At 36.2% G+C, this 24,779-nt stretch overlaps 1 protein-coding gene across 2 annotated transcripts in view; it reads left to right on the top strand.

Annotated features, from left to right (window-relative positions):
• Positions 1-13,498, top strand: part of SH3BGRL (SH3 domain binding glutamate rich protein like) — a 77,694-nt gene extending 64,196 nt beyond the window's left edge. For both annotated transcript variants that reach the window (XM_059050770.2, XM_067023403.1), the window contains exons 2-4: positions 1,123-1,308; positions 5,149-5,229; positions 12,191-13,498. In XM_059050770.2, the coding sequence (XP_058906753.1) occupies positions 1,123-1,308; positions 5,149-5,229; positions 12,191-12,223 (300 nt within the window). In that variant the 3' untranslated portion in view covers positions 12,224-13,498. The remainder of the gene's footprint in view (positions 1-1,122; positions 1,309-5,148; positions 5,230-12,190) is intronic.
• Positions 13,499-24,779: the final 11,281 nt, after the last annotated feature.

Here is a 24,779-nt window from a genome sequence, read left to right as displayed (position 1 = left end):
TAATATTTGTGAGCTCATTTTTCACAGCTGGACAATTATATTAAACTTTACTAAGTACATCATGCTTTCACTAAAACCATAGACTGCATGCAATATAGATGGATGTAGTATACAGCATGTGTGCTGTCATTATTAAGCTTAGTCTAAGTGGCATCACTCATAGCAATAAGTGCTTGCTCTCTCTTCTAAGTTCCTTGTACTCTTGGTTTTGTCATTCACTTGACTCCTCTCACCTGACCACCTTAGCTTCATATTTAAATGCCATGTTATAACTGAAATTTTTAATATATCTATGTCTAATCCCTCCCTCTAGATTGTAATTTTAGGAGGGAATCTGCTTTTTTTCTTTAGACATTTTAAAGAGCCTGATAAATTTCTTACACACTTAAGAGGCACCAAAGAAATGTTGTTGAATAGCTATTAAATACAGTTTTGGACAATCATTTTAGATTTTAGTGCATCACAGTTGGAACCTCTGTTGATCGTCAATAAAGTGTTAGCTGAGAAAATGTAACAGGTTGATTATAAAGGAAGACAAAACCCCATCTTGATTAAATGTGTTGTTGTAGCTCAGCACTTTCATGAAAAAGACTCTTGTTTTCTTGTTCAGTTTCTGCTCCAAATGATGAAAATTGACACATAGAGTCTTGTAACATTCTCAAGGAAGGATTCATTTCTGTTAACTGTATGATAAGACAAGAAGTAGACTCAGGTCATTTGGAATAACTTTCAACAAAGGCTAAAATTAAGAGAGGCTTGTAGATAATCGGAAAACACACCTTCCCACTACTCAAACTTTTGAGTTAATTGCACTTGAGGTTATTGATATGCATCAGCTAGGTTTTCTTCTTCATGATTAGATGTGAGCATTTCAGTGAAAAAAAGAAAAAGTTGGGTTGATAAAAGGACCTGTGAACTGAAAGCTCTTCCATCAACTTGTGAGACATCATTAACAACAAAATAATAGAGGGAAAACTATATATCTTCTGTTAAACCACAAATCTTGATCCATGTCTGAATTCACTTCTGCTAGTTCATTAACACTTCTTTGTTGAATATGATAAGCAAAAATAATAAAAGCTGTTTGTTCAACAATATAACTTTTTGTCCTTTGGGCCCTAGATTAAGAAGAAACAGCAAGATGTGCTTGGTTTCTTAGAAGCTAACAAAATAGGATTTGAAGAAAAAGATATTGCAGCCAATGAAGAGAATCGGAAGTGGATGAGAGAAAATGTCCCTGAAAACAGTCGACCAGCCACAGGGTACCCCCTGCCACCTCAGATTTTCAATGAAAGCCAGTACCGTGGGGTAAGGAACCAATTAAAATTCTTATTTTTTCAAAAATGGATTGCCTCAAACCCATCCTCTTCCTTTTACTCCCACCCCAAATCTACACACAGTCATTTATCCTGTTCATCCTCTACATCCATCCTAGGCAGCTGAGGTATTTTGCCTTCTACTAGAAGGTGAATGGATGAGTCATTCACCAAAAAATTATCTGTGAATGTATAAGTACAGGCCAGAGCATTTATATTATTTCTGGTATGTCCATGAAGAAGCCACTGAAAAGAGGTGAGCTGTTTTACTTATTTAGATTAAAATTAGTTTAAAAAGAGGAATATCTTAGTTTCTGCTTCAAGGTAGTAAAACTTTTATTTGGGTATTATTAATGAATTTTCTTAAAATTTTGAGTTAGCTAATTGAACTAATGTATGGATGAGGGAAACAAGAGTAGAGTTTTTACTTTGTGACTGGTGCTTTCAAGTTTGTCATCTTGGTTAGCCTTCATTTAAACCATGAAGTAGTTCCCTTCAATGTTCATTCACTGTGTATTTAAGTAACATTTGTAGCCTGTGGCCATTCTAGGTACCATGGCAAGTACAAGTATGTATAAAACAAAGCCTCTTTTCTTAAAGAGCTGATTGGGAGTGTTGTGTGGGTAGAATCAAATACACCTGAAACAGACAGAGTGGTTATGAGGCCACATCCATGTGATGACATGGTACAGAAAGCATATGTAAGGGCTATAGGAATTTCCAGTAAAGAACTGTTTGCTTTGCTGTGTCCTCAGAATTAGCATAATTGAAGAACAAATGTTTTTAGAGCCAGCAATCCAAATGTTCTAACTCATGTGTTTATATGGGAGTGAGAAGGAGAACACCTAGGGGAGGGTATGGCAAAATTGAAAAGTCCATTAGCATAAAATATTTTCTCTGTGAATTGAATTTGTCATTTCTGAGGCGGGGCCAGAAGATTTCTTCTGCTGCTGCAAACAGGGCCAATGTGTAAAGACATACTATGTAGATAAGGAAAAGACAATTAGGCTATTCATTTAGATGGTGAAACCTCAGTGCCTCTATATTTGAAATTTCTGCAAATTGTCGTCTCTCAGGGGCTGAAAGAGGCTTCGGAGGTCATCCAGTCCAATCTAAGCCAGCATATATTGTCTTAATCTCCTTTTTGAAGCAGGAATTTCAATTTGTTTGACTTTTAAAAAGAAACACATTTTGGGTTATAAGGGTGATGTTTGATGTTTCATTCTGTATTGTGGGAGGCTGACCTCAGCAAATTATATTTCCCAGTGTCCATTACCAACTGGCTGCCTATTAGGTTTGGCCGATAATAGGAGGCACTGGTTGGATGAGTGGAGGGCAGGAGGAGAGGAAAAGCCAAGGTATCCCCCTTTTTCTGGAGGTGTCCATGACAGTGGCTATATCTCCTTTGTGGTACCAGCTCTGTAATACTACCTTCTCCACTTTTCCCTTCAGCACGAGCTGTGGTAGCAGCTTCCTGCTATTTCTAGTCTCTGGGCTGCCTCACCATCTCCTGTCTGCCTTTCAGCTCTTTAACCTTTTGTAAGTGGTTCTTCATATTAAATTCCCTTGTTTAAACTATCTCAAGGTTTCTCAACTTTGGCACTACTGATATGTTGGGTTTATGGGGGCTCCCCTGTGCATTGTAGGATGTTTAGCAGCATCCCTGGCTTCTATCCATGAGTGCTATTAGCACCCTCCCAGTTGTGAAAAAACAAAAATGTTTCCAGATTTTGCCAGATGTCCCTGGGGGAAAATTACCTCCTTTTTAGAATCATTGAGGTATAGCTTAGGTTCTATTTCCAGATTAGGATGTGACTGAAACAATTACCCTGCCAACATAAATGAAGCTCTGCTATAGACGATACAAAATTTTTAAGGGTAATCTTTGTTCTGAAAGAGCTTATGCTGTGTATATGAAGAACTAAAGCACATTTTCATGAAATAATTAATATGATACAAATATATGGTAGAATACATTCTGGATTAATGTTATTGGAATCCCAAAGATGTAAATAAAGTATATTTTTCCTCAAGTGGATTCCTATAGAAGAAGCAGACTATGTTTTGTTTACTCTTATATTCTTAGCACCAGGAACAGTGATTGGTATGTAGTAGGTGCTCAATACATATTTGCACAATAAATTAATTAACCCTGCTTAATTGAGAAGCTGATGTTCTTTTCTCTCAGAGCTACAAATCTGTTTGTGTGTGCTAAGTTCAGGGCCAACAGATAATGTACTGTGATCCCCAAACACCTGAAACAGAGATAACTAGATTACCCTACATAGTATTTTATGATCAGATTTCAATGTATTTGAAGACCTGCTTTTTTTCACATGAGTTTAAAGATTGACACAGACTATTTTTATTGATTTGATGATAGTAAGAAATGTCTCTTGTATAATTGTTAGGTTATTTTAACTAGCATTTTGAGGTTACTTCCAAGTGGTTGAGTATAGATATGATGTATATTGCTTGTTTACCTTGAGTAACTTATAGGTCATGTGTCTCAGTATGGATTTTGTATCAAGATCCAATTAGTTTCACTTTTGAATAGTGAGTTCAAAGAGTAGAGGAGGCTGGTCATAAATGCCTGTTGTTTATGATTTATTCCTTTGTCAACATCTAGGGTACACAAAAAGATGCTTTGATACAATCGTTGATGAGATCTCTGTGGCTCTAAACAGTACTGCCTGTGTTAAAAGAGTCCCTAAATGAGAGAAATTCGGATGTTTCTTGAGGTAGGGGTCAAATTTAGGGTCATCAATGGCTTGAGAGGCTGTAAACTTGATACCTCCAGATCCTCCAAGTACCAGGAACTATATATGCTAGAAACGAACCTTGTAATTGGTGATCTGTTGGTGAGGCAATCTCTAGAGAAGCCAGCAAATTATGAGTGCATTTTACCTCTAATAACTCAGCCAAAATGCCAAGCTTATCTCTGTGTTTTGGGGGTTTTTTAGAGAAATTTTGAAACACTTTTTTTTTAATTTTTATTTTTTTAATTTTTTGTCCATGCCATGAGGCATTTGGGATCCCCGACCAGGGATAGAAACTGTGCCCCCTGCATTGGAAGGGCAGAGTCTTAACCACTGGACAGCCAAGGAAGTCCCTCTCTGTGTGTTTTAAGTCAAACAAACTAAGGCCAGGTATAGACAATGGCTGTGTTTTCTAAGTATATTTGCTATTGATTATATGTTATAGTCAAATGTACGCAGTTCGGTTGTTACTTTTGGAGCATGCGTGGTGGTTTAGAGGATGACAGTGGGAAGCCCAACTGAATTTAGTCATGTGAAGCTTTTATTGGGTCCCTGGATTGTTTGCTCTTCCAGTCATATTTCATGAAAATCTCATACCCTTCCTCCAAACACAGCACAGATTTACTATTCTTATGGCCAAGGGATAGCTAAAGTCTGGTCTGCTGTAGGTTCTGATGGCATCTCTACTTTAATAAACAATGCAAGAGAAATAATGGCAAACTGGAACAACAGCCTCCTCCCAAAAGCAAGCAATCTCTTACTGGCAAATAGTTGGCTGCTTTGGGCTATGGAGAAAGCTGCTTGCCCTGAGGCAGATTTAAGTTCTATGCAGTATGAAATAAGTCCTTTTGCTATTTCTGTCTCACAGATCAGCATATCTTCTAACCCACATTAATTGGGATCCAATAAGCCTTGCCTCTTTACTACTCTTTCCAGAATTCTAGAATTATTGAAGTTAGCTAGCCTGTTTGCCTTCAAAGATATTGACCAGTCAGATAATTTTGAATTAATTTCCCCTTTTCTTTCCTTTGTTGGTTGCATATTGCTAATTCTTGTTGCCTTCTTTTATCAAGGACTATGATGCCTTCTTTGAAGCCAGAGAAAATAATGCAGTGTATGCCTTTTTAGGCTTGACAGCCCCACCTGGTTCAAAGGTATGATTCATTTTTCCCCTTCTTTATAGGCCATTTTATTGCTGCTGGGTTTTTTTAATCGTAAGATTTCCACTTTATTAAATACTCAGATTAAGCCAGAGGCAGTGCAACATAGCTGAAGGGAAATGTTCCTGCTCCGCATGAACTTAATCCCTAGTAGGACAGACAGATGTGCATAATTAAATACATAAAGTATGTGGATAGAAGGTAGGCCGAGTGACTTCCCTATCAAGCTGCCCAAGGCAGCAAATTTCTCATTGACGCATTCTCAAATAAGTGGTTAACAATTTTAAAGATGCCATTATTCCAGCTGTCATGTGTGGTATTACATGGACAGAAAGCATCTTAGTTCATAGTAATCTTCTTGTCAGTATCTATTGTCCTTGTGTGACAGCAAATGCTAGAGTCACCTATTCAAATTAACTAAGAGCATTTGAGTATCAAAACTCATTACTAAATTGCTGGCTGAATTTGGAGCTTTTCCCCTAACAACAACAAATTAATTTTTCAAGTGGTGGTATTCCCAGGGAAGATCATACAAAGAAAAATGTAAAAAATTAAGTTGCCTGTTTAAAAAAATGTCTCAAAGCTATGGACTTTAAATATACATTTGCCTTTTACCATATTTCTTCTCCTCAAAGGCTGGTTTAATCAAAGTGTATGCCCCCTGCTCTATCATTTTACATTTTGCTCTTAGAAGCTAATTTTTGTTAAACAGATTCTTCAAACTCCAGCTCCTTCTCCAGTTTTGAGAGTCTGTGTTATTGTCTGTATTTTCACTAGAGACTGTTCAGAGGCATTGTTGTCTGGGTCACTATGAAATTCTGTTTTATTGCCAAATTTTCTTTTCCAATTGGTAAAATGTCTTATTTTAGGCTTTGTATAATTTAAATTGTAGGAAATCTTAGGTAAGGCATTTTTTTAAAACAAGTTAGTAAAACCCAAGTTAAGTCATTGATTTCAGTGCATATTAGAGGAAGTATAAAAGGAAGGATAGTCTGTTTTCTGTGACTGATGACTCTCTTTCCTTCAGTGAAAAGTAGGAGCCATTCATTCATTTATTCATTCAATAAATATTTACTGAGTGTCAAACATTGACTTGATATTGATGGTAGGGCAAATACGGAGAATACAACATAATCTCTACCTTCAAAGTGTTTATAACCTAGTGAGGGACATGTATACGAATAATTATACAACAAATATATCTACAAATAATTATGATATAGTATGGTAAATTCTGTATGGTTGGTATGAATAAAGTACATTAAACATCCAAAGGAAATAATCATAAATTACTACTAAGGAGTTTGGGGAAGGTTCCACAGAGGAATTGGCATTTGAGCTGTTAGGGATTCTAAAACACTGAAGTAACACTAGGCATCTTTCACAGTGGCTGCAATAGGAACCACTGCATTGGGATGTACCTGCACCCAATGGTATGTTCAGGGAGCAGAGTGTAATGAAGCATGAATCTACTATAGGACATATTAAATAAGAGAGATGCATTAGGAGGTAAGATTGGTTAGGTAGGATGGGACCAGATTATGAATACTGTGCTAGATACTTTCGGCTTTATTCTCTAGCCATCTAAAAGCCATGATAGGGAATGAGGGAAGACAATGATGTGATTATCTTTGTATGTTAAGATGCAATTTGATCTATGTCTCAAGAAAATAAATTTGGCAGATGTGTGGATTGTGAAACATTGGAGAAATGAGATATTAGAGATGGGCTGACCCATTAGAGGGTACCTTAAGAGTCCAGAAAAGCAATGGAGAAGGCCTAAAGTGGGACTGCAGTTACAGAAAGGAAAAGATGGATTTAGGAGACACAGAAAAATCACTTGTGATAGGATTTGGCAATTTATGAGATGTTTATGTATGCAAAGAGCTGGGAAGGATTGAAGCTATCTCTGAGGCTTCTAACTTGGGTGATAGGGAAATTAAGCAAAAGTCATGGAGGACACAGAAAAGTGAGTGATCCAAGGGAGGAGTTAGTCTTGGAAAAGAGAGGGCATGCAGTTTTCTTCTGAGACTGGATAGAATGAAGAAGGATAAAAATAGAGATTTTAATGTGTGGGGAGGTTAGGGAAGTTCACATTTGAAAATGTATTATCTTTAGTATGAGGTAGGAAGAATGATCATCTGCTAGGAGTGATGGGAAATTTGAGAAATGAAAAGATCCATTTGTTGAAAATAAGCTAAAGAGTAGGCGAAGATCATGAATGGAAGGATAGCTGAGCAAGATGAAAGTCCCTGTTGAAGTTAGAGTTGATGAGCCCACAGTGTAGCCAGTCAGCTTGTTTATAGTGTTTGTTTGTTTGTTTTCATCCTTGTTTAACCCTAGAAGTAGGAATAGAGTAAAAGAACAGCAGATGTTATCAAGGATTGAACTACAGGGAGCTGATAGATCGGGATAAAGAAAAGAGGTCTGGAATTGACAGTGGAGTTGAAGGGTGAATTGGTAATAGGGAGTTTTTTGAATGTTAGTATTTAATAGGTTTTTCCCAAGATTAAAAGTGATAAATTTGATATCAGAAGGATGATTTTTCTATCCTTCAGCTCAGCTTTCAGAGTTTTCCCCTTTAATTTAACAGGACAATAAGTCTTCCAGAAAAAACTGGCTGAAAAAAAAGTATACGCAATAAGAAATACAGCTAATTAACCCGCATTGGAAAAGTACATTCATAATAAAAAGAAATGTGATAAAATGAGATACAATATCCATCTGTGAAGTTAACAAAGATAAAACAAAGTGATAATGCTCAGTGCTGAGAAGTGTGCATTAAAACATATTCTCTCATATATTACTGGTGATGATATAAATTGGTGTTACTGTTTGAAAACCAAAATAGCAAGTATATATCAAGGACCTCAAAAATGTTTATAGTTCTTCATCCAGTAATTTTACTGGGTATTAAGGCCTAATGAAATAATTATCTACATGGAAAAGTCTTTATGGATAAAAAAATAAATCAAAATGTTATTTATAATCTTAAAAAATTTGAAAACAAGTTAAATATCTAAAAATAGGGTCAACAAAAATGATTTATCCACTGAGTGAACTCATGCTCTCATTAAAAAATGAGAATTTGTCAAAAGATACATTATAATGAGCTACAGAATTGTTTTTACTGTGTAATTAACATTCTATTGATAATTACATTTAAAATATATGTATAGGACAAAAAGAGACTGAAAGGAACCATAGCTAATAATATGAATGTTTTTCTTTTTTCTCCATTTATTTATTTTCCAAATAATTAGAATACATTCTTTTTACATTTAAAAATTATTGAAAACCAGTGCACTGGAAAGCTTTATATTTAAAAGTACCCAGTGGCAAATATTTCCATAAGGCAAGGAATCCTCTGTAAGAAAAATATTTTTTTATTCTTTTGTATATTAGATGCAGTTAAACATGGTATATAAATATTTGCTCTTTTCTATTAATACAGAAGATAATTTCATAGCACTAGCATTTCTTACATTGCAGTATAGTTGATAGTTTTGATATGGAATAAAATAACTGATGTATTTTTACTAAAAATAAAAATCCAGTGATGTTCATATTGAGAGGAATACCACTCCTCTGGAAAAGCTGTGTTCACTAGTCGGTTGACGGTATAGAACATGCTGGTTAATGAAGTGTTCTCGTTCACTTTGGTTAAACCACCTAGCTCTAGGGAGGGGCCATGAAAATCTGCTTCTGCTATGAGATTTGAAGCATTCCTATTTCCACTAAGCCCATCCCATTTTATTGCATCTCCAAGAGAAACTGTATGTTAATAACACTTAGCTGTGGTGTTGGTCTTAGTGACTAGGCAGAAAGTGGAAAGGAAAATGGCAGGAAAGAAGTCTGGATACCTGCAATGGACTAAGCATTGAGCTACACAGTTCACATTCATCTCATTTTATCTTTACTCCATCCTTATGAGCTAAGTGTCCTCAATACCATTTTATAGAGGAGGAAACTGATGCTTAGATAATTTAAGTAATTTGTCCAAGGCTACATAATAATTGAGTAGCAGATATGGAATTTGAACCCGGGATTATCTAACTCAAAACCAATGCATTTATAGAATGATGTATGTAGTGGGAGTAGAGGGTGAGAACACATCATATGCCTGTTTCTAAAGCTCTCTGGTTGATTAAATAATTAATGATACTATAAATACTGGCTACTTACTTTTAGATAATAATAAAGTTGGTAGCACAATTTACATATTTGATGAATAAAACATAATTAGAAAAGTAAATAATTTAAATATGATGCATTCTTTTTTTAACATCATTATTGGAGAATAACTGTTTTACAATGGTGTGTTAGTTTTTGCTTTACAACTAAGTGAATCAGTTATACATATACATATGTTCCCATATCTCTTCCCTCTTGCATTTCCCTCCCTCCCACCCTCCCTATCCCACCCCTCTAGGTGGTCACAAAGCACAGAGCTGATCTCCCTGTGCTATGCGGCTGCTTCCCACTAGCTATCTATTTTACATTTGGTAGTGTATATATGTCCATGCCACTCTCTCACTTCGTCACAGCTTACCCTTCCCCCTCCCCATATCCCCAAGGCCATGCTCTAGGAGGTCTGTGTTTTATTCCCATCCTACCCCTAGTCTCTTCATGACATTTTTTTTCTTACATTCCATATATGTGTTAGCATACGGTATTTGTTTTTCTCCTTCTGACTTACTTCACTCTGTATGACAGACTCCAGGTCTATCCACCTCCTTACAAATAACTCAGTTTCATTTCTTTTTATGGCTGAGTAATATTCCGTTGTATATATGTGCCACATTTGCTTTATCCATTCATCTGTTGATGGACACTTAGGTTGCTTCCATGTCCTGGCTATTGTAAATAGAGCTGCAATGAACATTTTGGTACATGACTCTTTTTGAATTATGGTTTTCTCAGGGTATATGCCCAGTAGTGGGATTGAGGGGTCATATGGTAGTTTTATTTGTAGTTTTTTAAGGAACCTCCATACTGTTCTCCATAGTGGCTGTATCAATTTACATTCCCACCAGCAGTGCAAGTGTTCCCTTTTCTCCACACCCTCTCCAGCATTTATTGTTTCTAGATTTTTTGATGATGGCCATTCTGACTGGTGTGAGATGATATCTCACTGTAGTTTTGATTTGCATTTCTCCAATGATTAATGATGTTGAGCATTCTTTCATGTGTTTGTTGGCAATCTGTATATCTTCTTTGGAGAAATGTCTATTTAGTTCTTCTGCCCATTTTTGGATTGGTTTGTATGATGTATTCTTAAAGACAAATTACAAATAAGTTTGAATTGCCTTTTGTTTTGGATTTTTGTGCTAGTAATTTCTTCCATTAAAAAGGATAAGTGAGAGCTAAGGAATTTATGACAAATTACAACAAAGATTGATAAGTGTGACTTTAGGGAACTAGGCTGTCTCCAAAATACTAGTTACTCAGAGGCATTACATGCTCATAAGAAGAAGGACTTCACAGTAGCATGTATTCATATTTTTATACCACTGCTTCCCTACCTATATATACTATGCCACTGAGGGGTTTTATTTATTTATTTATTTTATATATTAATTTATTAATTTATTTATTTTTGGCTGTGTTGGATCTTCATTTTGGTGCACGGGCTTCTCACTGTGGTGGCTTCTCTGATTGCAGGGCAAGGGCTCTAGGCATGCGGGCTTCAGTAGTTGTGGCATGCAGGCTCAGTAGTTGTGGCTCACGGGCTCTAGAGTGCAGGCTCAGTAGTTGTTGCACACGGGCTTAGTTGCTCCACGGCATGTGGGATCTTCCTGGACTAGGACTCGGACCCGTGTCCCGTGCATTAGCAGGCGGATTCTTAACCACTGCACCACCAGGGAAGCCCCATTGAGGGGTTTTAGTATAAAATTCATTGTGTTGTGTGAGGAAATTTTTGGAAGCTTGTTCTATAAAATGAAACAAAATACATAATGTGGGTCTAAGATATATTCATTTAGACAGCCAAACACCATGTTAGAAATTTCAAAAGAGCTTAGGGACGTTTGTTTTTTTGGTTTTTTTTTTGACTAAGAGTTTTGGAAGGTGAGTCAGTAGTGTAATACATATGTTTTGTTAAGGATGTATTAAGAATGAATTACACTGTCCTCTGGTTTCCTTCTTTCTATCATTTCTACCCCCCCCCTCCTTTTTTTTTTGGTAAAAATATGGCATCTTTATTTTGTTTGTTTTTTTCCCCTTCTTCTGGGGTTAGCATCAGAGGCTCACTTTGGAATATGCAGGTGCTGTCACTCCTCCTGAGACTGTCAAGTACTCAATTAGTGACAGATGTTTAGAGTGACATTGTCTAGCATACATGATTTCTACAGCTCAAGTCTGAGGTTTCTTTCACCAGTCACTCTTGTCACCCATCCTTATTTCCAGAAACTTTCCTTGAAGTGTATTTTGTGTTGAGTACTATGTTAAGTGCCAGAGCACACCTATAGGTCAGAGTTTCTATGCTAGAAGTACTCACCATCCACAGGAATAGAAAGACAACCTTACCTCTTCAAGCCTACTGCCATGAAATTTAAAAGCAACAATATTTTAGCAAATTTCACATTTTCTAAGTAGCTTAATCCTTAAACAAAACTCATGTGACTGTAAACTGTAGGTGAAAATGATTTTGAACACTCAATTTTTGTGAAAAATCATTCAAAATGGAATTTAGCTACTTTTAAATAAAATGTCAACTATTATTGTAAATCACTTGCTTTTATGGAATTATAGGCAGTCCTCTATGACATCTGTTTCTAGGCAGAAGTTTCTATTTTTAAATTTTTCTATTAAGAATTTTTAAGCAGTCTTTTCTGGGGGCTATTTTTCTGATTTTGAATATTCTTAGCAATTTGAGGAAATATAGTCTAACCAAAATACACATGGATGCCTGCTTTGTGATATTTAAATCTATTTCATTTGTTTTTTCTTTCAGGAAGCAGAAGCTCAGGCAAAGCAGCAAGCATGAACCTTAAACATTCTGCCTTAAGCATCCTGACAAAGGAGTCTCCACTGCTTTTTATAAAATAGCAAAATTATCTTGGCTTCAAAAGAAATAGGCTTAATGTTGAAATAATAGATAGTTGTTGTTTTCACATGCAAACAATCAAAATGAATACATAATTAAAATGTGAACATTATGATGAGGAGAATGGGAGATGAACTTAAAATTTTAAGTAGGTGTCATGGAATGGTATTGTTGTCTGCTAAGGCATTTTATTTACTTCAGTGATTTTAAAAAGCAAACACCTGTTTCCTTTTTTGATATTATTGCAGCTTAAGTATATCTGTAGCTCTACTTTGAGTAACTTTAAAAGATGAGCGAGAAAGAATCTGTCTCTTGTTCCCAAATTGCCTGAATTTTAGTGAACAAAAATATGTACCTTTTTGATGTGAAATTATTGTGATTAAAAAGTAGTTGCAGATAATGTTTATGATATGTCAGACATTGTAATTTCTGATGGTAATTATAACATTTATATTATTTTGTAGTTAAAACTTCTATGTACTGAACCACAGGTTTTCTAGGCTTCTAAATGTAGCCTTTCATTGCATGTTTCAGTGATCAGAACAGATGACCTCCCACCAAAATAAAGATGTATTCAGTTGACAAATTTCTTGCTTAACTACACAGCTATGATGCAATCATGTTACTAAGTTGCTTGCCCCAGTGAAATATGCATATGTATGCTATGGAAGTGGGATGGCAAATAAGTTAAAAACGGCATTCTTTTGCAAAGAGCTCAGACTTTTAATTAAATATTTTAAAATAGGTTAGAACTCATTTTTACCCTTTTAAAACAACTTGTGATCATGAATGCCACTATCTCTCAGATATTTGACCTTTTTGTTTCAGCTTAGGCATATATTGTATGAGTACATTAATCTAAGCAGAGAAAATCTTTTCTATGTCTCTATTCCAGTGAATAGCATAAGTATCAGATAAAAGGATCAATTTAAAAAATGTTAATTTTGAAAACTTCTAAGAAAACAAGAAACATTATGGCCTAAATCACCCAGAAGACACATATATTGTACTTTAGTTCCACATTACTATTGTACTTTAGTTTCACATTACTAAAAGCAAACACCTTTTACTTTAAATTACTTTATCATATCATTTGATGTATGCAAGTCTGTGCTCTTTGCCAAACTCAACATACAATGAAGACATGGCTTTGTTTACTGAGATTCAAACATGATGCAATGCTTTAAAATAAACTCAGTACTGTCAGAAACATAATTTTCGTGTTTGTGGAGTTTCTAAATAGTGTAATAATAATTTTAGATGGGTAATATATTTTTAGATGGTGGGGAAGGAGAAAAGAGAAAATAATAGAAAGAAAACAATTTGAATAAACTTTCTAAATTTCCTATTTAGGACTCTGAATTTTGCAATACACACTAAAGTCAAACAACTACTCCACTGTTTTGTGTACAAAAATATGCTATGGAGAACTCATAATAAACAAGGTATCTTGTAATAAATTCTGGAAAATGCTAAAACATTTTTCAATATTTTCTCCTGAGCTTTATCAAATGCAGATGAAGATACTTGCAATATTTTATGTGGGCATTTTTACTTTTAGTATCAAATAAATTAACACTGTCAAAAATAGACATTCTTTAAAAATAGATGACATTTTTGAGATGTGTATATCTACTAGACTATACCTTACAATTAACATATATGTATATTTGAAGTAAAATGTTTTATTGAGTCATGCCAAATTGAAATCTTTCTTTTTGTCAACTAAGTACTATATGTCCTGTAGATACAAGAAAAGCAAGTGAAATTCTAAATATTAGGGAGCTGCCTTCAATGGTATGCTGAGGCCCCCCCACTTTTTAAAATTTTTATTTTATTTATTCATTTTTTTGTCTGTGCTGGGTCTTCATTGCTGCACATGGGCTTTCTTTAGTTGCGGCGAGCGGGGGCTACTCTTTGTTGCAGTGCACAGACTTCTCATTGCAGTGGCCTCTCTTGTTGCAGAGCACAGGCTCTAGGTGTGTGGGCTTCAGTAGTTGTGGCTCATGGGCTCTAGAGTGCAGGCTCAGTAGTTGTGGTGCGTGGGCTTAGTTGCTCTGCAGCATGAAGGATCTTCCCGGACCAGGGATCGAACCTGTGTCTCCTGCATTAGCAGGTAGATTCTTATCCACTGTATCACCAGGGAAGCCCCTGAGGCCTCTTTTAAGAAGGACTAAAGATGTCGCACTGTCCTAAAGACACGCTAAACTCCAAGAGGTAGTAGGAACCTGCAATAACTAAGCCAGTGAAACCAGTACACAAGCCTGAAAGCAAAGCAGAGGGAAGGTGGGGTTTGGGTCTCTTGTATACCCTGAGCAACAGAGCCCCTGCTTTCCTAGACTGCTCTTGATTCAACTTTCTGAGGCTGGGAGTGTGTACTCAATTTTCTGAGATACCTACTCCCCAAAGTCTCCATCTCCATCGGTGTGCTGGTCTGCTCTGTTCCCTCCAATTCCCAAGCAGCACACTAAGCAGGGTAGTAGCATGGTTCCCCAATGTTAAAGCTCTCTTGGTTTCCAGAACCAAGAAACAAGAAGCTTTAGAAACAGCTTCATTAGTAGTAGTAGTAGTAGTAGTAGTAGTAGTAGTAGTAGTAGTAGTATTTAGGGAACAATATATAACCATCTACTTGTATGTATGAAATTAAACCAATATAGATACAGATGTGTGTATATATGTGTATATATACATATATATGTATATATATTCACACAGCACCATCTACTATGACTCTGGGGGTATGTTAGGGAGTCAAGAAGGATTGCAAAATTCTTTTTGCTCTACTAAGGTTTTCCAGAAATGCCTATAAGGGAAGAGGTTTTGGGAAGCAGTGAGAAGAATTCCTAACTTCCTCGTGACAGGCAGGAACCCCAGGATTGAATGGAATTCCTTGTATTACGTGACTATTCTACCTGGTGTGGGAAATGCCTGCATTTCCTAATGGCTTATTCAAACTTCCAGATTATGGAACCTCATGGTGATCATGCCAGAGTTATCTGGAGAATGAGAGCAGGCATCTTACTCTGCTAGGCAGCCTTTTAAATTAAGATCATTTTCAGCATAAGATGACAGACCACTAAGCTTTTCTCCCATCCCACCTCCGTCACCTGTACTAGAAGAAGAGCTCTTCAATCCCCTTCTTATGACACCCCATAACCTTTATGCTTCATTTCTTTAAACCACTATATGAAATATAAAGGGGATTCCTCTGGACAAAAAAAAAAAAAAAAAGATCTAAAAACCCTGCAACTGTGGGGCCTTATATGTAAAAGGATACATTTTATTACCCCAAGGGAGAGGACTGTATAAATACAGAGGGGTTTTATATGCATATTAACCTTATTTATCATTTTGGGTCTCTTTATTTCTTCCTATGGAATTAAGTTAACATCTGGTGTCATTTCTTATTCCAGTATAGCTATATGCCTTTAGGACAACTTCCAGAACTTTCAGTTACTTTTGAATTTTCTTCAGTCAAATTGCTGTTTTGATGGGGGAAGTTCTGCCATACTCCTTACTACACCATTACAAAAGCACAGCATGATTGTCTTTCATGATAAAATATATCTCATTTCCTCCACAAGTTAAAACATTTTAACATTAGTTTTCTTTGGCTCTAACATGCTTGGAATGTACATGGAAATATAGTATGCCTTCAATCCCTCCAACCTATCATGCCATGGGATTTATGAGAAAAATAAGTTTCCTCAAAGTTTTATCAAAATGACACAGCCTTAAAAGTAGGTGATCTTCCTAGGTTTCTTATTAAAATATACTGTGGGAAGGTTAACCTAATGACCAAAGTTAAAAATGAAAAGACAAAGAAAAGGTCTCAATTTCAGAAATTGTTCACATCATTGAGATTCTTGAAGACCTTGAGTTATTAACTCGTATTACTACTGGAGTAATTAATTTGCATTACTGCTGAATTAATGTAGGAGAAGAGGCAGAGAGACAGTAGTGGATACTTTTTTAGCAACTTAATTTCTACTCTCCCACTTTTAAGTAAAGAAAAAAATAGCTACAGAGCATATAGAGCACCTTTTCCTTCTTCACTTTTTTCTTCACTCGAATCCTAATTATTTAGATTGTGACTGGGCATAGTGAAGGCTGTGCATCAACTCTGGGCACTCTGCTAGGTCATATGTCTACATAATTTTACTTAATCTTCACAACGGTCATGAGAAGTAGGTGTAATGGTTAAATTTATGTGTTAATTTGGCTAGGCTAAAATTCCCAGATATTTGGTCAAACACCAGTCTAGATGTTGCTGTGAAAGTATTTTTTAGATATGGTCAACATTTAAGTCAACAGACTGAGTAAAACAGGTCACTCTCCATACTGTGGGGAGAACTTTTCCAATTAGTTGAAGGCTTTAAGAGAAAAAGATCTAGACCTCCTGAGGAAGAAGGAATTATGCCTCCTGACTGCCTTTGGATTCAAGATTGCAATGTCAACTGTTGCTGGAATTTCCAGCCTGCTGGCCTGCTTTGCAAATTTCAAATTTTCAGACTCGCCAACCACTACAATCACATGAACCAATTATTTTAAATGGATGTATGTGTTTTTTCTTTTGGTTCTGTTTCTCTGGAGAACCCTAACTAATACAGTAGATATTATTATCTCCATATTTTTTATGGAAAAACTGAAGTTCTGTAACTTGCTTGGGTCACACAGTTGGGAAATGGCAGTTACCTAAGTCTTAGTAACTCTAATATCTGTGATTTTTCGTCACCCTAAAAATTATCATGAAAGGAGTCTTCATTTTCTGCCCATCTCTACTCTTAGGGCCCATATATGAAATAAATACATTTTTGAAAAATTGACTATAAAGTCAAATTCTGGGGCTTGAATACTTTTGTAAAATTTACTTACTTTTAAAAATTAAACCCTCGTCCTACTGAATATTGCTGTTGCTATGGCAGCATAAAGTCTGAGCTGTGAAATGGAATTCTGAGGCAAATACATGCAAGCAATTTAGAAAAACAAAGAGGAAGTACAGATTTTACTTGTCCAATTTAAATCTGTCTCTTCACTCACAAAGCATTCTTTTTTTGTGTGTGTGATATGCGGGCCTCTCACTGTTGTGGCCTCTCCCGTTGCGAAGCACAGGCTCCGGACGCGCAGGCTCAGCGGCCATGGCTCACGGGCCCAGCCGCTCCGCGACATGTGGGATCTTCCCGGATCGGGGTACGAACCCCTGTCCCCTTCATTGGCAGGCGGATTCTCAACCACTGCGCCACCACGGAAGCCCTAGCATTTTTATTCTTATGCTGACTTAATCAGCTCACTCAGGGGAAAAAGTCAAATGAGGTATTGGATTGACAGCTTCTGGCCTGACTTCAATTGATTAAGTCAGTCAGAACAAGCAGGTTTATTCATGTAGGTGGAGCTTGGGATAAATTATGGATAATTCCATTTATTTTCACTTTTCCTCTCAATAGAGGAAACATATGCAAATCACATGTGGTTTTAACTATTTCTAAGTATTAGTAAAATATTAAGTGAAAGCATTGGAGAAGACTGTGCATTAAATGTATAATAACTAGCTTGAAGTGGAGGTGGGAAAAACCACAAATTAAGCACCTGGTATAGTGACTGACACCTCAGCAAGTGGTACATCAGTCTACATAGCTGATGGCAAATAGCCTTTCCAACTCCATTCTACATTTTTTGTTTCCTACAGTGGTTTGATATGCTCTGAGGAAAGAAAAAAATGCATTCCTGGTCATCAAAGAACTTTGTTTTAAAAATCTTTTTCTCTACATTTTATAATGTCTAAATTTTAAGGTGCTACTATGAGGGGTAATTAAAATTAATCATTCAACCCATATTTTTAGTCACATACTGTATATTGATAGCAGGAACATTTTTAGGGGTGAGAATACTGCCATGAACAAGACATTATCTCTACTTTTAAGAAACTAATAGTTTAGTGTGGGATGATATACAAATTGCTAGGCATTTCTAATACAGAAAGGTAAGTGGTGCTAAGAGAAAATTTAGGAGAGATACCTCATTATGTGTTGTATGTAGGAGGTAATCAGGCATACTTTCCTATAGGAAGTGATATATAAACTAAGACGTAGAGGCTAAGAAGGAGTTAGTCAGGTAAAAAAGTAATGGGAGTGCAGCAGTATGTTCCCCGGCTTGGTTGCAAGAGACATCATGGAGCATTAAAGAAACTATAAGTACTTCAGCATGGCTAAGGTAGAGACTATCCGCGGTCAGCACACATATTACAAATGTGGGGGTGCTTGTGATAAGAAGCTAGGGAGGTAGGCAAGTCTATATATATATATATATATATATATATATATATATGTTTGTTTGTTTTGGCTGTGTTGGGTCTTAGTTGCAGCACATGGGATCTTTTGTTGCAGCCTGCAGGCTCCAGACCACGTGGGCTGTGTAGTTTGCTGCACGCCGGCTCTCTAGTTGAAGAACGTGGGCTCAGTAGTTGTGGTGTGCGGGCTTAGTTGCTCTGCGACGGCATGTGGGAATATTAGTACCGGGACCAGGGATCAAACCCACGTCCCCTGAATTGGAAGGCGGATTCTTTACCACTGGACCACCAGGGAAGTCCCTTTAATATATTTTTATTCTTCTTTGAAACTTCCTACTGCCATTATTTGGCAGTCTACTTTTGTAATGAGTGGTACATGTAATTTTTTTCAGTTTAAAAATTAATTAATAGATTACTTTTTAGAGCAGTTTTAGATTTAAAGAAAAATTGAGCAGAAAGCACTGAGTGTTCTCATATATTCCTCTCCATCTCCCAGTTTCCAGTATTATTAACATCTTGCATTATTGGAGTATATTTTGTTACGATTGATGAACCAATATTGATAAGTTATTATTTACTTAAGTTCATAGCTTACATTAGGCTTTACTCTGTGTTTTACAGTTCTATGGGTTTTGACAAATGTGTAATGTTATATCCATTAGCGTATTATAATGTTACATTACATCACAGTAACATAATAATTTCATTGCCCTAAGAGTCCCTTCTCTTCCACCTATTCATCCCTCCCTCCCTGCCCCATTCAAGTCATTTGACTTTCCATCTTCTCAGAAATTTATTGCATTTTGTCATTTACTCATATGCTTTACATTTTACTTGATGTACTTTTTTACTTTTTTAAAATAATGTTACATTCCTTAAGATTGGAAAGGATTTTAAGAGATTATGTAGCCCAGGGATGTTAAATAAATTGCCCAAAAACTTTCCTTACCCATTCCATTGCCCATGGAAGATATCGTTAAAGGATCACAGTGCTCTTTCCTACTGTGCCTCAGAATCCTTCTAAACACATTAGTTTAGAAAGGCGATAACAATCACCAGATTTGGCACAAGAGTTAAAACCTATTTGCTACTTTAATCTTGTCTAAACCAACCTCATTTTACCAAAAAGGAAATTGAAATCCAGAAAACTCAATTGATTTACTCTGGGACACAAAGCTGGTAACTTGCAAAATAAGAATATGTCAAGAGTCTAGGGTTTCTTACTCAATCCAGTGATGTTTCTACTATGCCTCTCTTAGGGTCATCTTGAAAGAGAAGTTGGTGAAGTGACAAAAAAATCATTATAAAGTGCATACTTCAAGATTTTTTTCAAAAACATGCATTTCTATTTCCAATACTGATCATTTCTGGTTATGAAGCAATCACCAGTTAGTGTTTTTTAAACCTGATCGGTACAACGTTTTCTTCAAGGTAAATATGAAGTGGGTGCCCGGTATGGAAGACATGTACGTGGAGTTTTTCTGATTAAAATAGGTGTGTGTGTATATGTGTATTTGGGGGAGTATGAGTCAGACTGGCTCTATTTTCTCCCCCGTATTCTACCAAACATCACATAAATCTGGGGAACTCCTAAGACTCTAACAAGAATAGTTTGAAAACCTTTGCACTAGAGGAACAAGTATTTATGCCTAAGGAATTATTAACTGTATATATTCATACTTTAAAATATATTTCCACATCTCAGATACCATATATCTTTCCTTAATACAAAGGCTCATAGACTGATGTGTCAATTATCTCCCCAAATTTTGCCAACAAATTATTAATGACTCATCTTTATAATGTACTTGATTTAATAAACAGACTTCATATTAGATAATTAAATCAGGTCAATGCTGCTACAGGAGACTATCTCTGTATAAGAAAGGTAAGATTATTGAAATATACCTTGCTTACTTATGCTATGTTATACACAATACTTCTGTTTTTTAAAAAAACTAACGTGAAATATATTCTAATCTCATTATTACACCCCTGTCATAGAAGGAAGGGACTCAGAACAATCCAAATGTTCTTTAGCCATCCTCTCTCTCTCTCTCTCTTTCTCTCTCTCTCTCTCTCTCTCTCTCTCTCTCTCACACACACACACACACACACACAGAGTCTGAAAAAAATGTATATATTTTTTAAAAGAATGTAAAAAAAAGCCTTAATTTTAGGTTTGGGTCATCTGTTTCAACACATTACAATAATGGCTTTCCAACTTTGTTGGTTATGATCTCCAGTAACACACACATCCTAAATCATTATAATAAATAAATGAATACACATCTATATGTGTATGCACCTCTGTCTACACCTATCTCTCTATATACACATTTATATACACGTAATCAATTTCTCCATATATGTTTATAACTGGAAAATAAATTTTACAAAAGAGTATTTTTTTCCTTTCCCCACTTTCTCTAATGCAATTAGGAAGAGTCTACCAATTTCATTATATTTGTGAGTTTGACAAAAATGTTCTAAGGCATCAAATACATGGTCACCCAGAACCTTGCCTTTTATAAGTATTTTATTAGGAGTTCCAATGGCGACATTTTGCACTTCCCTATTAATACATAATTCCTGGACTATTGATTCCCTTTTTACCATTGGAAATAGAGTCATTAATGCATTTTAATCTGATAAGATTAGAGAAACAATTCCAGAAACCTCAGAACCAAAAGAGAAAAAACTCAATCTTTAAGATTCTGTTCCTGTAAAACCACTCTAGGTACCAAAATCTCTATCAGTGAGGGTTCTTCAGAGGAACAGAACAGAAGAACAAATAGGATATATATGCATATCTAGGATATATATATGTCCTATATATATGTAGGAATTATTTTATATATGAATTATAAATATATATGAATTATTTTAAGGAATTGACTAACACGATAATGGTGACTGGAAAATCTGGAATTTGTAGAGCAGATTGGCAATCTAGAAATTCAGACAGGAAGTAATGCTGCAGCTTTTTGTTTGTTTGCTTATTTGTTTATTTTACGAAATTAAACCTCCTTGTTCATTAACAGTTTCTTCCCATTCCAACTCCCCCAAGCACCAGGCAACCAACAATCTGCATTCTGTCTTTATAGATTTATCTATTCTTGACATTTCATATAAACGGAATTGTACAATATGTGACATTTTGTTTCTGGCTTCTTTCACTTGGCATGTTTTTGAGATGTATTCATGATATAGCACGTATCAGTACTTTAATCTTTTATGACTGAATATCATCCTATTGTTTGTATATACCAATTTAACCACTCATCTGTTAATGGACATTTGTTCTGTGTTCACCTTAGGCTATTATGATTAGGAATACAATGAACATGTGTGTACATGTATATATATCTAGGAGCATATGTTTGGGGTCATATGATAATTCTATGTTATTTTTGAGGGAATGATCAACTGTTTTCCAACATGGCTACACAATTTTGCATTTCCGCCATCAGTGCACAGGATCCCAATTTTTCCACATCCTCTCCAACACTTGTTAATATTTGTTTGTTTGATTTTTTTGTTTTGATAATAGCCATCCTAAGGGGTGTGGGGTGGTATATTATTGTGGTTTTGATTTGCATTTCCCAAATGATTAATGATGTTGAACATCTTTACGTGTGTGTTGGCCATTTGTATATCTTCTTTGGAAACATGTCTATTCAACTCAATGCCCATTTTTTAATTGGATTGTTTGTCTCTTTGTTTTTGAGTTACAAGTTCTTTATATATTCTACATACTCCACTCTTACGAGACACATGATTTACAAATATTTTCTCCCATTCTGTATGCTGTTTCTTCACTTTTTTTAAACAACTTTATTGGAGTATAATTGCTTTACAATGGTGTGTTAGTTTCTGCATTACAAAAAATTGAATCAGTTATACATATACATATGTTCCCATATCTCTTCCCTCTTGCGTCTCCCTCCCTCCCACCCTCCCTATCCCACCCCTCTAGGTGGTCACAAAGCACAGAGCTGATCCCCCTGTGCTATGCGGCTGCTTCCCACTAGCTATCTATTTTACATTTGGTAGTGTATATATGTCCATGCCACTCTCTCACTTTGTCACATCTTACCCTTCCCCCTCCCCATATCCCCAAGGCCATGCTCTAGGAGTTCTGTGTTTTATTCCCATCCTACCCCTAGTCTCTTCATGACATTCTTTTCTTTTTCTTAGATTCCATATATATGTGTTAGCATACGGTATTTGTTTTTCTCCTTCTGACTTACTTCACTCTGTATGACAGACTCCAGGTCCATCCACCTCACAACAAATTACTCAGTTTCATTTCTTTTTATGGCTGAGTAATATTCCATTGTATATATGTGCCACATTTGCTTTATCCATTCATCTGTTGATGGGCACTTAGGTTGCTTCCATGTCCTAGCTATTGTAAATAGAGCTGCAATGAACATTTTGGTGCATGACACTTTTTGAATTATGGTTTTCTCAGGGTATATACCCAGTAGTGGGATTGCTGGGTTGTATGGTAGTTCTATTTGTAGTTTTTTAAGGAACCTCCATACTATTCTCCATAGTGGCTGTATCAATTTACATTCCCACCAGCAGTACAAGAGTGTTCCCTTTTGTTCACACCCTCTGCAGCATTTATTGTTTCTAGAGTTTTTGATGATGGCCATTCTGACTGGTGTGAGATGATATCTCATTGTAGTTTTGACTTGCATTTCTCTAATGATTAATGATGTTGAGCATTCTTTCATGTGTTTCTTGGCAATCTGTATATCTTCTTTGGAGAAACGTCTATTTAGGTCTTCTGCCCATTTTTGGATTGAGTTGTTTGCTTTTTTGTTATTGAGCTTCATGAACTTCTTGTAGATTTTGGAGATTAATACTTTGAGAGTTGCTTCATTTGCAACTATTTTCTCTGAGGGGTGTCTTTTGGTCATGTTTATGGTTTCCTTTGCTGTGCAAAAGCTATTAAGTTTCATTAGGTCCCATTTGGGTTTTTTTTTTTGTTTTTATTTCCATTTCTCTAGGAGGTGGGTCAGAAAGGATCTTGCTGTGATTTATGTCATAGAGTGTTCTGCCTATGTTTTCCTCTAAGAGTTTGATAGTGTCTGGCCTTACATTTAGGTCTTAAATCCATTTGGAGTTTATTTTTGTGTATGCTGTTAGGGAGTGTTCTAATTTCATACTTTTACATGTACCTGTCCAGTTTTCCCAACACCGCTTATTGAAGAGTCTGTCTGTTCTCCACTGTATATTCTTGCCTCTTTATCCAAGATAAGGTGACCATATGTGTGGCGGTTTATCTATGGGCATTCTATCCTGTTCCATTGATCTATATTTCTGTTTTTGTGCCAGTGCAATACTGTGTTGATGACTGTAGCTTTGTAGTATAGTCTGAAGTCAAGGAGCCTGATTCCTCCAGCTCCATTTTTAATTCTCAAGATTGCTTTGGCTATTCAGGGTCTTTTGTGTTTCCATACATATTGTGAAATTTTTTGTTCTAGTTCTGTGAAAAATGCCAGTTGTAGTTTGCTAGGGATTGCATTGAATCTGTAGATTGCTTTGGGTAGTAGAGTCATTTTCACAATGTTCATTCTTCCAATCCAAAAACATGGTATATCTCTCCATCTGTTTGTATCACCTTTAATTTCTTTCATCAGTGTCTTATAATTTTCTGCATACACGTCTTTTGTCTCCTTAGGTAGGTTTATTCCTAGATATTTTATTCTTTATGTTTCAGTGGTAAATGGGAGTGTTTTCTTAATTTCACTCTCATATTTTTCATCATTAGTGTATAGGAATGCCAGAGATTTCTGTGCATTAATTTTGTATCCTGCTGCTTTACCAAATTCATTGATTAGCTCTAATAGTTTTCTGTTAGCATCCTTAAGATTCTCTATGTATAGTATCATGTCATCTGCAAACAGTGACAGATTTACTTCTTGTTTTCCGATTTGGATTCCTTTTATTTCTTTTTCTTCTCTGATTCCTGTGGCTAGAACTTCCAAAACTAGGTTGAATAAGAGTGGTGACGGGCTTCCCTGGTGGCGCAGTGGTTGAGAATCCACCTGCTGAAGCAGGGGACACGGGTTTGTGCCCCGGTCTGGGAGGATCCCACATGCCGCGGAGCGGCTGGGCCAGTGAGCCATGGCCACTGAGCCTGCGCGTCCAGAGCCTGTGCTCCGCAACGGGAGAGGCCACAACAGTGAGGCCCGC

The sequence above is a fragment of the Kogia breviceps genome, chromosome X (genome assembly GCF_026419965.1).
Source record: "Kogia breviceps isolate mKogBre1 chromosome X, mKogBre1 haplotype 1, whole genome shotgun sequence".
In the NCBI taxonomy this organism is placed as follows: domain Eukaryota; kingdom Metazoa; phylum Chordata; class Mammalia; order Artiodactyla; family Physeteridae; genus Kogia; species Kogia breviceps.
The sequence above is the reverse complement of the archived record's forward strand: the minus strand, read 5'-3'. Positions and strand labels throughout refer to the sequence as shown.